A 14664-nucleotide genomic window follows, 5' to 3' on the forward strand; every position below is an offset into this window, starting at 1 on the left:
CGGCAGATCCACCGTGGATCTGGCCGGAAAAGGCCATAGCGACGCATGACCGGCAAGATCAACCGGTCATGCGCCCATACGGGGACTCGGCCACCTCCGGTGGTGGTCGCCGGCTGGGGGTGTTTGAGGGTGGGTTAGGGGTATTTTTGTTAACTTTTAATGTTTTATTATAGGGGGTATTTTGTAAAAAAAATAAAAATAAAGGAGATTTTTATAATTTATAAATTTTACCTCGTAATACCCCCCAATTCAACTTTTTAACTTTTTCAAAAAACTTTTCCCAAAACCCCAAATTTTCAACCAAAAGCAGCCATAGGTTTTGCCAACCTCAGGTGCTGCTCGTAGTATCTTCTCAATTGCAGCTGCACCCAAAAAAAAAAATAGGAGCATGATGGGGATCAGTTCCTTCATTCCGTCGTGGTAAAAAAATGTGTAGTTTTAATTTATCTGTTCAAAGTATTCAATATTTGCAAAAAAAATAAAAAAAATAAACTACTGTAACAATGGAGTTATGTAAACACATTTTATGGACCATATGAAATAATGAAAAGATATTTTGTAGAATATTAATTGTAAATTAAGCAAATAAGTTATATATTGACCGTCCCAATATGACATGACGTGTGACATGTTATGATATGAAATCTATACAAACTCATTTACTCGCACATCACATCATTAGTGTTAAAAAAGCAAAGTTTTTCAATTTTGATCGATGCAAGAAAGTTAGGTTACAAATTGTTAACCAATACTATTAAAATGAGTGTTGTATCTAAAAGAAATATGGAGATCCACATTAAACAAGATAAGTTGTCTCTTTTACCTTTGGCTAGGAGACCAGTGGCACCACATGAAATAATTCTTCCCAGGAAGAAACTCAAAAGCCATTCTTGCTGCTTTCAGCCTTGGGTTTCTCATAATACTACTGATAGTCTGCGATATTGACACTTTTTCTTCGCAACAGCTTTGCTACAATTTAAGTGTATTTTTTTCAATTTCAACTTCAACTGAGAAGAAGAAAAATAAGTATTGTAAATACAACTGTATTATCTATTTTCTTAGAAAACCTATATGTGCATTATTGGGAAAGAATTTAACTGCAATGAGTTCATGGCTTCAAAGAATGATAGCTACCTGACTCTGATCAAAATGGGGCACAATACTTCATATAATAGAATTAAATGCATTCTCTTTAACATGATCACATTGTTTAAAATATATTTTTGACATCCAATATATATACACAGCTGTTTTTAAGATGATAAGATAGTTTATTAAAAGATAGGGAAAATCCAGAAACAAAGTTGGTAAGCAAGGATGAAAGGTATGTGATGTGACTGTAATTCAGCTCGCAAGTAAACTTACAAAAACGGACTTTGGAAATTATTGAATAAGTAAGAAATATTGCAGAAGGCTGTAGAAGAATTTATTGTTGCAAATATTTTTTAATTCAAGTCCGTTGACTTTTATTTGTTTTGGATGGATAGCACTCAGTACTGACATGTTGCATTATATTAAGATAAAGATAATTCAAGATTTTCGAAAACACTAAAGAATTATCTATTTATCAGATAACCTATTGTGCATTAATTGGGAAAGAATTAGCTGCAATGAGTTTATGGCTTCGAAGACTGAATCATTAGAGTATTGGTGAAAAGAGCAGAACACTTCATATATATATTTAGAATTAGATATAGTTATTAACAGATACACATTGTTCAACATTATGAATGAACAGTTAAAATTTCAGAATTTTCCAAATCCAGCGGCCCATTCCTGGGGATTCCAACAGTTTCTGCACGTTGAGCTTGTCTAGAGGGAAAGTAGAAGCTGTACGTGAACCGAGAGCAAGCCTTATAAAATAAATCAGCTTGCATGGACCCGTAAAAAGAAAATCTAAGAAAAACTTCCAAAAAATCTTTCTTTTTTTTTTATTATGTAAATCCATGTGTTGTAGCGAGACTTAAGATGAAATTGGTATAGAAAAAGTCTGTACGGAAAAGGGGTTGTTGATGTGACGTGAACGTCCAGCTCGCAAGAAAAGTGCAAGGAAATATTTGAATAAGTACAAAATATTGCAGAAGGTAGAAAAAGAATTTATTGATGCAAAACTAATGAATAGTATAAAAGAGTTTATAATTCAAGTTTGTTGACTTTTATTTTTGATTTTGCTGGATTATGTTGGGTGTAAAAACATACAGAATAAAACTTCAACACGTGTCCTCTAAGATGTTTTGTCACCAAGACAAATGGTTCTAGAACCCACCTTTTGAACATGTGAAGCTTTTGGGGAAAACAACAGTCCCTCTCCAAAACCACATGTTATCTTGCATGTGGAGTACTTCACTCCCCATATCAACTGGAATCTGTGTGGTCACCTCATTTTTGTAAGTATATAGTTATGCTAACGCGCACAAAGAATGAAAATCTTATGGATAATTCTTATTCTTATTTCTGTTTATTGTATGAATGATAAAGTATAGTAAAATGTTATTATTTTTTATTGATTCTAATTTTTTTTTTCAAACCCAAATAATTTCCGAAGGAGGAAGAAAAAGAAGAAGATAAATACTTACTATATCTATGACTGTTTCAGGGTTTAGGAATGCAGGAAGGTGGCCTTTGCAATATGCCATAGCAATTGGGTCAGCCATCCTGATGATTTTCAAGAGAAAAAATTAGTAATTGAGATTTTACTGAAAGAGTGATGCTAAGCATTTCATATTACGTGCTACCATGAACATTTCGTCGACTTATCATTTGCATATAAATGCGTGTAGACACCATTTGGAATAATAAATTCGTGATACTGCATGGAATATGTAATATCATTTCTAATGAAATACAAGAGATTTAATAGATTATAGCAAGATGTAATTTATTGATAACAAAAGAAAGGGGTACCTGTTTCCTTGTATCCATCCAGGAAAAGGCTCTCTAAAAGTGCTTACAATAATGCTTGGACGAACAATAGCAACTGGGATTTCTCCTCTGTTTTCATCAATTACTAATTCTCCCATTGCCTTGGTGAACTCATAAACATTTTTCCAACCACAACTTTTTGCCCTGTGGGATGGAAATTTGTAATCAGCTAGCTTTACTGATTTCAGGGAAAAATTCAAAACAATATATATTGACCGACTAATTTTAACATAGTTGTGCTATATCCAGAGAAAAAGTCAATAGTACGAGGATATAACATGCCAATACATATATCTCACAAAGAAATTTAGCTTAATAACATCACCAATCAAATTAATTGTACATACATTTGAGAAATAAAGAACTTATATGTGACTGTTACCCCTGTGTCTCCATAAAAGTACAAGCTCACAATACATTTAGTAAATATGAAGAAGGTTAAGTATAAACTAAATAAATCACCTTTCTAGACCCATTTCTTTCATTTTCTGAGTAACTTCTGCACTTCCGTGAAAAGCAAGACTTGAATCCAAAGCCAACTTCACTTCGGCATCAACATCCACAGGAGGGTGTGATAATGGTGAGGTTTTGGAGATGAGATTCTCGCCTAAGTTTCCCATGGTAACGTATGCTACACAAGATGAAAAACTAAGTATATCTATAGATTAACCGAATTAAATTATTTCATAATTTTCTACTCTTTAAATTTACTTACCGGTTGATACATGTATGAAACAACAAAGTTTCTTGCACTGCTTTGCGAAATTGAGTATTCGAGATGGTCCTTTTGTATTTATGTTCACAGCAACATCAAATCTAAGTTGCATTGAACAAAGTTTAAGTATGTATAAAATTAGGATGTCATCAGATAAAATTTATATATAAGAAGAATTGTAAAAGTTGATAAGAAGGATGAGGTGGAACCTCTCATCAAATGTTGTATTGGCTGCTGAATTTATAATAACATCTACTTCTTTTGCAATTTCGTTCATTAAATCAGGATTCATTCCAAGATTTGATTCACCAATATTTCCAGGTACAGGAACCAGCTTACTTGACATGAATTCTTGATAAGATTCCCCATGCATATCTCTCACCAAGTCGAATAAAGTTGAATTTATAATGTTATTGGGAATAAAAAAAAGAATAGTAAAGTTTGTTAGTCAAAATAATTGAAAATGGCTGGAAAGTAACAATTTTATACATACTTCAACTTTGTTCAATAGATAAGTAAGAATATTCAGGTGCGAATGTCTGCTTGATTTTTGGACTAAACAACTTAAATAGTTTTTTTAATGAAAACATTCTGTCTAGATTTTTGTCTTTTAGTGTTAGAAGATCGTAATGAATCATTTAATTCATCAGCACTAAGACAGCTAAAATAATAAAGCTTAGCATTAGATGGAAACCTACGTCAGATTTATTCTTTCTAACGCAGCTTCTTGCTTTCTTGCCTTAATTAAACATAGGCTGCGTTTGTTTCACTTTGGAATACTACTTTTAGTATTCCCAAAAAGTTAAACAGTAAATTACCCAAATTTCAGATTTTTGGGAATACTACTCCCAAAATTATTCAACTTTTTTTAAACCCCTTAAATTTGATAATTTAATTAAATACCCTAAATATTTTTTTAAATTCAAAAACACCCCAATAATCCAAATTTACCAATTCCGGCCACCACCCACCGAAAATGGCCGGAATCTGGTAGAATGGCGCCTACCGCTGATATCGGCCGGCAGTGCGCCGATCTAGCCTTTTCCGGCCAGATCCACGGTGGATCTGCCGAAAAGGCCAGATCTAAGGCCAAAGATCTGCCTTGACGGCCAATCTTTGGCCGTAACACTCGGTCACGACGGCCAACACGGTCGTCGTGACCATCACGACGACCGTTTGTTGGCCGTCGTTGAGGTAAATACGGCCAGATCTGGCCGTTGACGGCCGATCTGACCGTAGATCTGGCCTTTTCCGCCAGATCCACCGTGGTCTGGCCGGAAAGGCCATAGCGACGCATGACCGGCAAGATCCAACCGTCATGCGCCCATACGGCGACTCCGGCCACCTCCGGTGGTGTCGCCGGCTGGGGGTGTTTGAGGTGGTTAGGGGTTTTTTGTTAACTTTTAATGTTTTATTATAGGGGGTATTTTGTAAAAAAAAATAAACTAAGGGAGATTTTTAATTTATAAATTTTACTCGTATACCCCCCAATTCAACTTTTTTTAACTTTTTTCAAAAACTTTTCCCAAAACCCCCAATTTTCAACCAAACGCAGCCATAGGTTTTGCCAACCTCAGGTGCTGCTCGTATATCTTCTCAATTGCAGCTGCACCCAAAAAAAAAAAAATAGGAGCTTATGAGGATCTTATCCTTCATTCCGTCGTGGTTAAAAAAAATGTGTAGTTTTAATTTATCTGTTCACTAAGTATTCAATATTGCAAAAAAATAAAAAAAAATAAACTACTGTAACAATGGAATGTTATGTAACACATTATTTATGACCATATGAAATAATGAAAAGATATTTTGTAGAATATTAATTGTAAATTAAGCAAATAAGTTATAATATTTGTACCGTCCCAATATGACTATGACGTGTGACATGTTTATGATATGAAATCTATACAACCATTTACTCGCACATCACATCTATTAGTGTTAAAAGCAAGTTTTTCAATTTTTGATCGATGCAAGAAAGTTAGGTTACAAATTGTTAACCAATACTATTAAAATGAGTGTTGTATCAAAAGAAATATGGAGACCACATTAAACAAGATAAGTTGCCTTTTTACTTTGCTAGGAGCCCAGTGGCACCACTAATGAAATAATTCTTCCCAGGAAGAAACTCAAAGCCATTCTTGCTGCTTTCAGCCTTGGGTTTCTCATCATATACTACGGATAGTCTGCTGTATTGACACTTTTTCTTCGCAACAGTTTTGCTACACAATTTAAGTGTATTTTTCTTCAATTTCAACTTCAACTGAGAGAAGAACCATAAAATGTATTGTAAATACAACTTGTATTATCTATTCTTAGAAAACCTATAGTGTGCATTATGGGAAAGATTTAACTGCAATGAGTTCATGGCTTCAAAGAATGAATAGCTACCTGACTCTGATCAAAATGGGGCACAATACTTCATATAATAGATTAAATGCATTCTCTTTAACATGATACACATTGTTTAAAATATTATTTTTGACATCCATATATATACACAAGGCTGTTTTTAAGAATAAGATGTTTATTAAAAGATAGGGAAAAATCCAGAAACAAAGTTGGTAAGCAAGGATGAAAGTAGTTGATGTGACTGTAATAATTCAGCTCGCAATAAACTTACAAAAACGGACTTTGGAAATTATTGAATAAAGTAAAAAATATTGCAGAAGGCTGTAGAATTTATTGTTGCAATATTTTTTAATTCAAGTCCGTTGACTTTTATTCTTGTTTTGGATGGATAGCTCAGTACTGACATGTTGCATTATTTAAGATAAAAGATAATTCAAGATTTTCGAAAACACTAAATTTACTATTTTATCAGATCCCTATATGTGCATTAATTGGGAAAGATTTAGCTGCATGAGTTTATGGCTTCGAAGACTGAATCATTAGCTGATATTGGTGAAAATGAGCAGAAACTTCTTATTAATATTTAGAATTAGATTTAGTTATTTAACAAGATACACATTGTTCAACATTATATGAACATTTAAATTTCAGAATTTTCCAATCCAGCGGCCCATTCCTGGGGATTCCAAGTTTCTGCACGTTGGAGCTTGTCTAGAGGGAAAGTAGAAGCTGTACGTGAACCGAGAGCAAGCCTTATAAAATAATCAGCTTGCATGGCCCGTAAAAAAAATCTAAGAAAAACTTCCAAAAAATCTTTCTTTTTTTATTTATATTATGTAAATCCATTGTGTTGTAGCGAGATTTAAGATGAATTGGTATAGAAAAATCTGTACGGAAAAGGTTTGTTGATGTGACGTGAACAGTCCAGCTCGCAAGAAAATGTGCAAGGAAATTATTGAATAAAGTACAAATATATTGCAGAAGGTAGAAAAAGAATTTATTGATGCAAAACTATAATGAATAGTATAAAAGAGTTTATAATTCAGTTTGTTGACTTTTATTTTTGATTTTGCTGGATTATGTTGGGGTTAAAAACATACAGAATAAAACTTCACACGGGTCCTCTAAGATGTTTTGTCACCAAGACAATGGTTCTAGAACCCAACTCCTTTTGAACATGTGAAGCTTTTGGGAAAACAAACCAGTCCCTCTCCAAAACCACATGTTATCTTGCATGTGGAGTACTCACTCCCAGGTTGTAAGTTGCACTTCAAGTCACATGTCACCTCACACATAAATTATTTCACCTTTAAGCCAATAGTGTAGTGCCCAATGGTCTATTTCATGCGGATTACTTCACACTTAAAATTACTCTTGAAACATTATAAATAGGGGTTCTCACCGCAGACCAAGGAGCCATCATCTTATTTTCACAAGAGCATTACAACAATTGTCCTTTAGAAGCAAATACTTCTTGTAAACATCAATAAATAACAGTGGATGTAAGAATTACTCTTTGCATCAAACCACTTTAAAAATTGCCCTCATTTCCTCTATTTATTTTACACATTTATTCGCGTTTCATTTACTTCGCACATGAATCTCATTGAATCCATGGGTTCAACATCATATTTTCTATACTCAGTCTCTCTAGACCCCTTGCACAAACTTCCCAAAGGCTTGCGTACGTCTCGTGGTGGGTGAAAATATGCATAAACATTTGGCGCTAGAAGGAGGATGAAGTTTCAAGGAGTTACCAAGTGATTACACTTATGCGAATGGGTTGCTTGCTCATATGTGCAAGAGTGGTTCAAGGCATAAATGAAACATCCATCAAAGAAGAAAAACAAACACCATTTGTACATGGTTCGCAATTGCCTACATCCATGCGAAGTACAGAAGAAACACATCCACTATGTAACTTATGATTTCAAATACAAAGCAAAAAAACATAGTTGCAAAACACTCATTGTTTTCAACACATCAATATTCTCTTCTCTGTTGAACTTCAAGCCACCATTGCAAACTTCACACACGAGACCACAGGTCGCACTTGAGCTACTCTTAGTTTTCAATAGCGAAGGATAACTTTGGAACAACATCTTCCACATGTCCAAGCATCACACAGAACCACGTTCCGATTGTCTAACAAGACATGTAAGAGAAGGTAATTTTAAGCCTACCAAAGCATAGGAGAAACCTTAGACGATACAAACATCAGAGGATATTTTGTGAATCAGAGGCAATTAGGTTTCTTGATGAAGACACAAAAAAGTAATATATATAGAACAAGGCGTCAAGGGTTAGGGGACAATAAAGTTAAAGTTAACTTTTGTGTTTTGCTTTTTGCAAGAAACTTAGGACCACAACACAGCAAAACAACTTTCTTAACAACGAATTAAAAGAGGCAAAATGGAAATGTACCACAACAAAATATAAGATGAAATTTTTTTCCTAAATCAAAACATGCGAATTTTGCATTTGTAAAAATATCTCCAGATGCTTGTGATCACACAACTCTGAAGTGGCCACACAGGACATAAGTTGACAAAAATCCTTACATCTCCCCTTTGTCAATCTTATGAACAAAGCAAACTTTTCATTCACAAACCTATCTCAAAAATCAATAATCAATCAACAAGAGACAAAACTATCTCGTAAGGACATAATCATCAAGACTAGAGATAAGTATGAAACAATACAACAAGCAAAACATAAACAGTATATTTCAATTAAAAACAGTTTTGCAAGATAAAAATTGAACTAAAAAAACTCCCCCTCGATTAGTATACTCCCCCGAGTAACTAATCAGACATACATAAGAATTTACCAATCAATTTCCATAAGGGGACAGTTAAAGTCACACATGGACTGAAAGAATGTTATCTGCATATCAAGAAGAATTAGCAAGAATTCAAAAGCAAATAACAACACAAATAATATACAATTAGAAGATAACATAACATAATTTATTGCCCAAAACACAATTGCATTAGTTAATAAAAACAGTAGAACAAAAAAATATATAGAGTTCAATAACCTCAATTTAACTACAAACAAAAGTCACAAAAATAAAAAGAGTTATCAAATAAATATCCTTCAATTTGATCAATCAAGGCATTGGATCACTTTCACAGTAGAAGAGCTTGTCTAGTTTCCTAAAAAAATAGCAACTCAATGAAAAGATTAAAGATTAATGCCTACTCCCCCTCTTTGTTCATAGATATATCATCCTTTGATTTACTATCTCGTGGAGGGAAGTTTCTTGGCACATGCAAGGTGCACACATCACATGCGTTGTGAGAAACGAACATATTGAAAAAAAATCACAAAGATCAACAATCATGGGACAATACAAGTGTCAAGTGAGCATATAGAACATATAAACAAAAATGAACCATTTAAGCATTGTGTGTGGACCATAAAAAACAGGTAAACACAGAGAGTCAAGTAGACATAAAATGCAACATCAAGCTTCAGTGAGCATATTCAAAATGATGAACAAAACAACAGCATGTGATAACATAGGCTTTCAAAGAGGTGACTAGGTACAAAGGCAGTAGCAGAGACCACTAAGAAAAATTTATTGACCCAAAAGGAAAAACAAAGATACCATGATCAATTTCATTAAACAACGTTTTATAAGTAATAAAGATTAATGTGACATGAAAAATCACCAACTTGTTAGGGATGCAAATGAATGTTCTGAACATAGCCACTTTCACAACAGAGCAATTAGTCTTTTAATCATACAAAGCAAGAATGCAAGGATTCTTTGTCATAAGTATGTGAAGTGTCCTTAAAGTGAAGCATGACTCATTGGTCATTCATTTCATTCAACTCCCCCCCTTCCCTTATGCCCTTTTTCTTTTCAAACAATTGAAATTCTTTTTCTTTGGATAGGCAAGCAATGGGCAAAAATTTCTCAAAAGCAACCAAGTGTAGCTTTCACACTTGCAAGGAGGTAGCCCTTTAAATGGTAGATCTTCCTAGAACATAGGGGTCTCTACATCCTAGAAGATTACTCAATTATGACTTTCACACTACAAGCAAGGTAGCTCTTTCACATGGTGACAAAGTCAAGAACTAAAAACTCATGGAGAGAAAAGTCATAAATGCTTTGAGAAATGAAAGAACAAGGTGGACATATCACAACAGCATACTACCACAAGACAGGAATAATTCTCATACACCAACATTAGTAAAAAAATACTTGCAACAATAAAAAATTGGAAATTTTTCTCATGGCATTCATTCATAATAAAGACAAAGACACTACTCAAGTTGAATTAATCTAATGGACTTCCTCAAATTCACACACGTTTGCAAGTCTAAAGCCTTTGTATTCAAGTCAGCAAGTTGAGAGTTAGTGTTAACATGAGCAAGTGAAATGATATTATTCTTAACTAAATCATGAAGATGACCATTTCTATAGGTAACATGACCATTTTCCAAGCATTCAAGCTCAGCCAATAAAGATTTGTTACCTGTCATGTGTCTAGGACAACCACCATCAATTTGAGAGGCAGGCAAGGAGGTATGGGCAACAAGACGATTAGCACTAAGCTTGGGTTGCCACACTTTTCTATTTTTGGAAAAATTGTTCTGATGTGGTGACATGAGAGATTGAAGTGGTGACCTTACAGAATTAAAATCATGATTTCCAATACATCTTTTCAGATAAGTTTAAAACAGTTAGGTCTGATGAGACATTTCTTTTGATAAAAATGACAAACTGGAGTGAATCTTTTGACCTTCAAGGTTTGATCAGGAGGAGCAGCAAAATCCTTGGGAGCTGAATCTAAGTTGGCTACGCTGGTCGCAATAGGTTTTTGTAGTGCTCGCTTTGATAAAGGTGGTCACACCAGGTTTGGAGGTGCTAGCACCTATAGTGAACCCTAGACCAGATTTATCTCCAAACATTTTTCCTTGGTAAGCACTCCATCCAGCTTACTTGTACCTGCATTCAGCTTCTCAACAATGGACTTGGTATTACTTAGTTCACTCAAAGTTTGTTCTTGTAGAAAACTCATATTTGTCAAACTTATGAATTGTATGTGTGCACATAAGTTCTGCATGCACACTAATTGCCAGACTTGAGTCTTGGCTTGTTTTGTTTAGAGTGTGTGTGCACAACAGTTTTTACTTTCACTCTCGATTCAGATATTTGCAACCCAACACGAGTTGCATGCCTGATAAAGTGAAAAAGATATTGTTTATATTTGTCTCTCACTTTCTAGGACTTTTTTAAATTTGTCATAACATCTTTAAGTGGTCCTAGAGAATAAAGTTCTTTTACCAATTTTCTTTGTGGTCCAAACCAAAAAGAAGAAAAACTTTCCTTATTTTGACAAACATGCATTAGTCCCTTGTTGGCTGACCTGACACTGTATTGTTGAGTAAGAAATCCTTTATTATATAACACCTCTTTCTTGCGTGTATGAATTAAAACCTTTTTGAATATTTTGTTTCAATATACTCTGATTTTCTTAGAGTATTTCTTCTTTTAAGGTTCATGGTTGATTTCCATATTTGTGCCAAAACTTCACAGTATCAAACATGTTATTGATGGCTCTTGGAATGTGGTTCCTTTACTGATGCTGGTGCATTTCTTCAGCACTTGAAGCTTGGTGGTTTACAAGCTGTTCACGGGTGTGTTCCTAGCATGAAAAAGGTCTAGGGAGTTGCTACACGTTAAGGATTCAGAGTGTGGTGCTAAGTGTAAAGTTGAATAGGGAGTTCTTTTTATTGTATCTTAGATCAACTTTGAACATTATCTTGTAATGTGTTCTTAACTTAGTGGATTGCTTTGATCTGGACAAGGTCCCATGGATGCAGGCGAAAAATGGATTTAGCTGAACCATGTATATGGCTGTGTTTATTATTTTTCGCACTTGTGTTTGATGTGTTCAAATTGGAAATGTTTAATCTACTTGGTAATTATTCCGCTGCATTAAAATGGGTAACCACACTCTCTAATGTGAGTTAAATCTCCAACTCTCTGCCCAACAAGTGGTATCAGAGCGTGTCCTGATAAGTTGCTTTAGTTGATCCTTACCCATTTTGATTGTTTTCAGATGCATTTGAGTGTCTGACTGTTGGATGAAACCTGATCTGTGTCACATTTTCTATTTAGATCTAATGTGTGTCTCTATGTGCACTTCCATTTGTTGTGTTGGCATCTGTCTGATTGTTTTTTCATCATGAGTTTTTTCATTGAAGGAGGATCTGCTCATATACCACCTTTGTTAGAAGGACCTAACTATTATACATGGAGACCTAGGATACGTGCTTTCCTTAAGTCTATAGATGAAATAGTCTGGTCCACGGTTGTGAATGGTTGGACAACACCGGTTATTATTGAAAATGAACTGTCTAGACCAAAACCTGTTGCTAGTTGGACTACTGATGAGATAACTTTGACAAATTATAACTCTAAAGCCCTCATGCTCTTTTTAATGCTGTTAATGTGAACCAAATGAAAGTCATGGCTAATTGTTACTTGCTTTCTAACCGTGTGTCCTGTTTCAGTTCTAAAACAGATTCAACAAACTTGTGGCATGAGAAATTTAGTCACATGAATTTCGAGGACTTGGTGAAACTTTCAAAGAAGGAAGTAGTTAAAGGACTACTAAAGTTTGGAATTCCAAAAGGTAACGTGTGTGGTCCATGTCTACAAGGTAAACAAACCATGATATCTCATAAAGCTTTATCTAAGTTCAATACCTCATGTGTTTTGGAATTGCTCCATATGGATCTAATGGGTCTTATGCAAACTGAGAGTTTAGGAGGAAAAAGGTATGTGTTTGTTTATGTTGTTGATTTTTCAAGGTATGCTTGGGTTGATTTTTTGCGTGAGAAATCTGATTCGTTCAATGCATTTCAGAAATTGGCTAAAAGGTTGCTTGTTGAGAAGAGTTCAAAAGCTACAAAGATAGTGAAGATAAGGAGTGACCATGGAAAGGAATTTGAGAATATTGATTTTGCTACTTTTTGTGAATTGTAGGGCATATTCCATGAATTTTCAACACCAATAACACCTCAACAAAATGGTGTAGTGGAAAGAAAAAATAAAGTGCTTCAGGAGATGGCTGGGGTAATGCTTAATGCCAAAAAGCTTCCTACAAAACTTTGGGCAGAAGCCATTAGCACGGCATGTCATATTTCTAACAGAGTTTACCTTAGCAAAGGTCCTATTCGAACTCCCTATGAGCTATGAAAAGGTAAGAAACCCGATCTCTCTTACTTTCATGTGTTTGGATGCAAATGCTACATTTTGAATGATAGAGAGAATTTAGGTAAGTTTGATTCTAGGAGTGATGAAGGAGTTTTCATTGGTTATTCCTCAATTCACTTATTGCTTTATGTTGCCTACTACCTTAAGATCAAATTATTCCAAATGGATGTCAAAAGCATCTTCTTGAATGGAATGCTCACTGAAGAAGTATATGTTGAAAAACCAATTGGCTTTCAAGACCCCCACAAACCTTATCATATTTTCAGATTGAAGAAAGCACTTTATGGTTTGAAACAAGCCCCGCTGACTTGGTATGAAAGGTTGACAACTTTTCTTCTTGAGCATAACTATAAACGAGGTAATGCTGACAAAACTTTTTTTATCAAGCGTGCTAACAATGAGATCATGTGTGCATGGATTTACGTTGACGATATTATGTTTGGTTCTACATCTCATTCACATGCACTTGAATTCATCAGCCTAATGAAAAATGAGTTTGAGATGAGTATGGTTGGGGAATTGAATATGTTTCTTGGCCTTCAAATTAAACAAATGAATAATAGCATGTTTGTTTCCCAATCAAAGTATGCTAGAAACATGTTGAAAATATTTTTTCTTAAGAATGCTAAGCATGCTAGAACCCTTATGAGTAATACCCTTAAGCTGTGTAAAGAGAAACATGGTAAAAAGGTAGATAATAAGTTGTACCAAAGCATAATAGGAAGTCTTCTTTACTTAACTGCAAGTTGACCTGATATTTTTTAGTGTTGGTGTTTGCGCTACGTTTCAAACTAATCCATCTGAGTTGCACTTGAATTCAGTGAAAAGAATCATGAAATATATTTTAAGTACGTGTGATTTTGGCCTTTGGTACTCATTTGATTCTAAAAGTTGTTTGGTTGGATATAGTGATGTGGATTGGGTAGGAAGTTTGGATGATAGGAAGAATACTTCCGGTGGATGTTTATATCTTGGAAACAATCTTGTCATGCGGTACAGTAAGAAGCAAAATGAAATCTCCTTATCCACTGCCGAGGCTAAGTACATTATTGTAGGGAGTTGTTGCACTCAAATTTTATGGTTGAAGCAAATGTTGAATGATTATGGTGTTGATCAAGATTGTGTGACTATTTTTTGTGATAACACGAATGCTATTAACATCTCTAAGAATCTAGTCCAACATTCTAGGACTAAGCACATTGACATAAGACATCATTTCATTAAAGAGTTAGTTGAGGAGAATATCATTGCACTTACTCATGTGAACACAAAACCCAAATTGGCTGATTTATTTACAAAAGAACTTGACTATGATATTTTTGTTTTCTTGAGAAAGTCCATTGGACTACTTCAACTTGAATAGTTTTTCATTTCAGTTGATGAATAAAGCATGAACATGCTACTTTATTTTTGTTTGTCAAGACTTTTTGATCTGTGCTAA

The 14664-nt window shown here is 34.5% G+C and overlaps 1 protein-coding gene across 1 annotated transcript; it reads right to left on the reverse strand.

The window, feature by feature from the left end:
* Nucleotides 1-296: 296 nt before the first annotated feature.
* Nucleotides 297-4040, reverse strand: LOC116121835 (fatty acyl-CoA reductase 2-like; the record flags this gene model as incomplete). Its single annotated transcript, XM_031407759.1, has 6 exons — nt 297-362; nt 2577-2655; nt 2905-3066; nt 3385-3553; nt 3638-3738; nt 3847-4040. Coding segments are annotated over 6 exons (771 nt in total), but the record flags the coding sequence as incomplete, so codon positions are not given.
* Between the last annotated feature and the right edge of the window lie 10624 nt (nt 4041-14664).

The sequence above is a fragment of the Pistacia vera genome, unplaced genomic scaffold, assembly GCF_008641045.1.
Source record: "Pistacia vera cultivar Batoury unplaced genomic scaffold, PisVer_v2 Contig102, whole genome shotgun sequence".
NCBI classification, from domain to species: domain Eukaryota; kingdom Viridiplantae; phylum Streptophyta; class Magnoliopsida; order Sapindales; family Anacardiaceae; genus Pistacia; species Pistacia vera.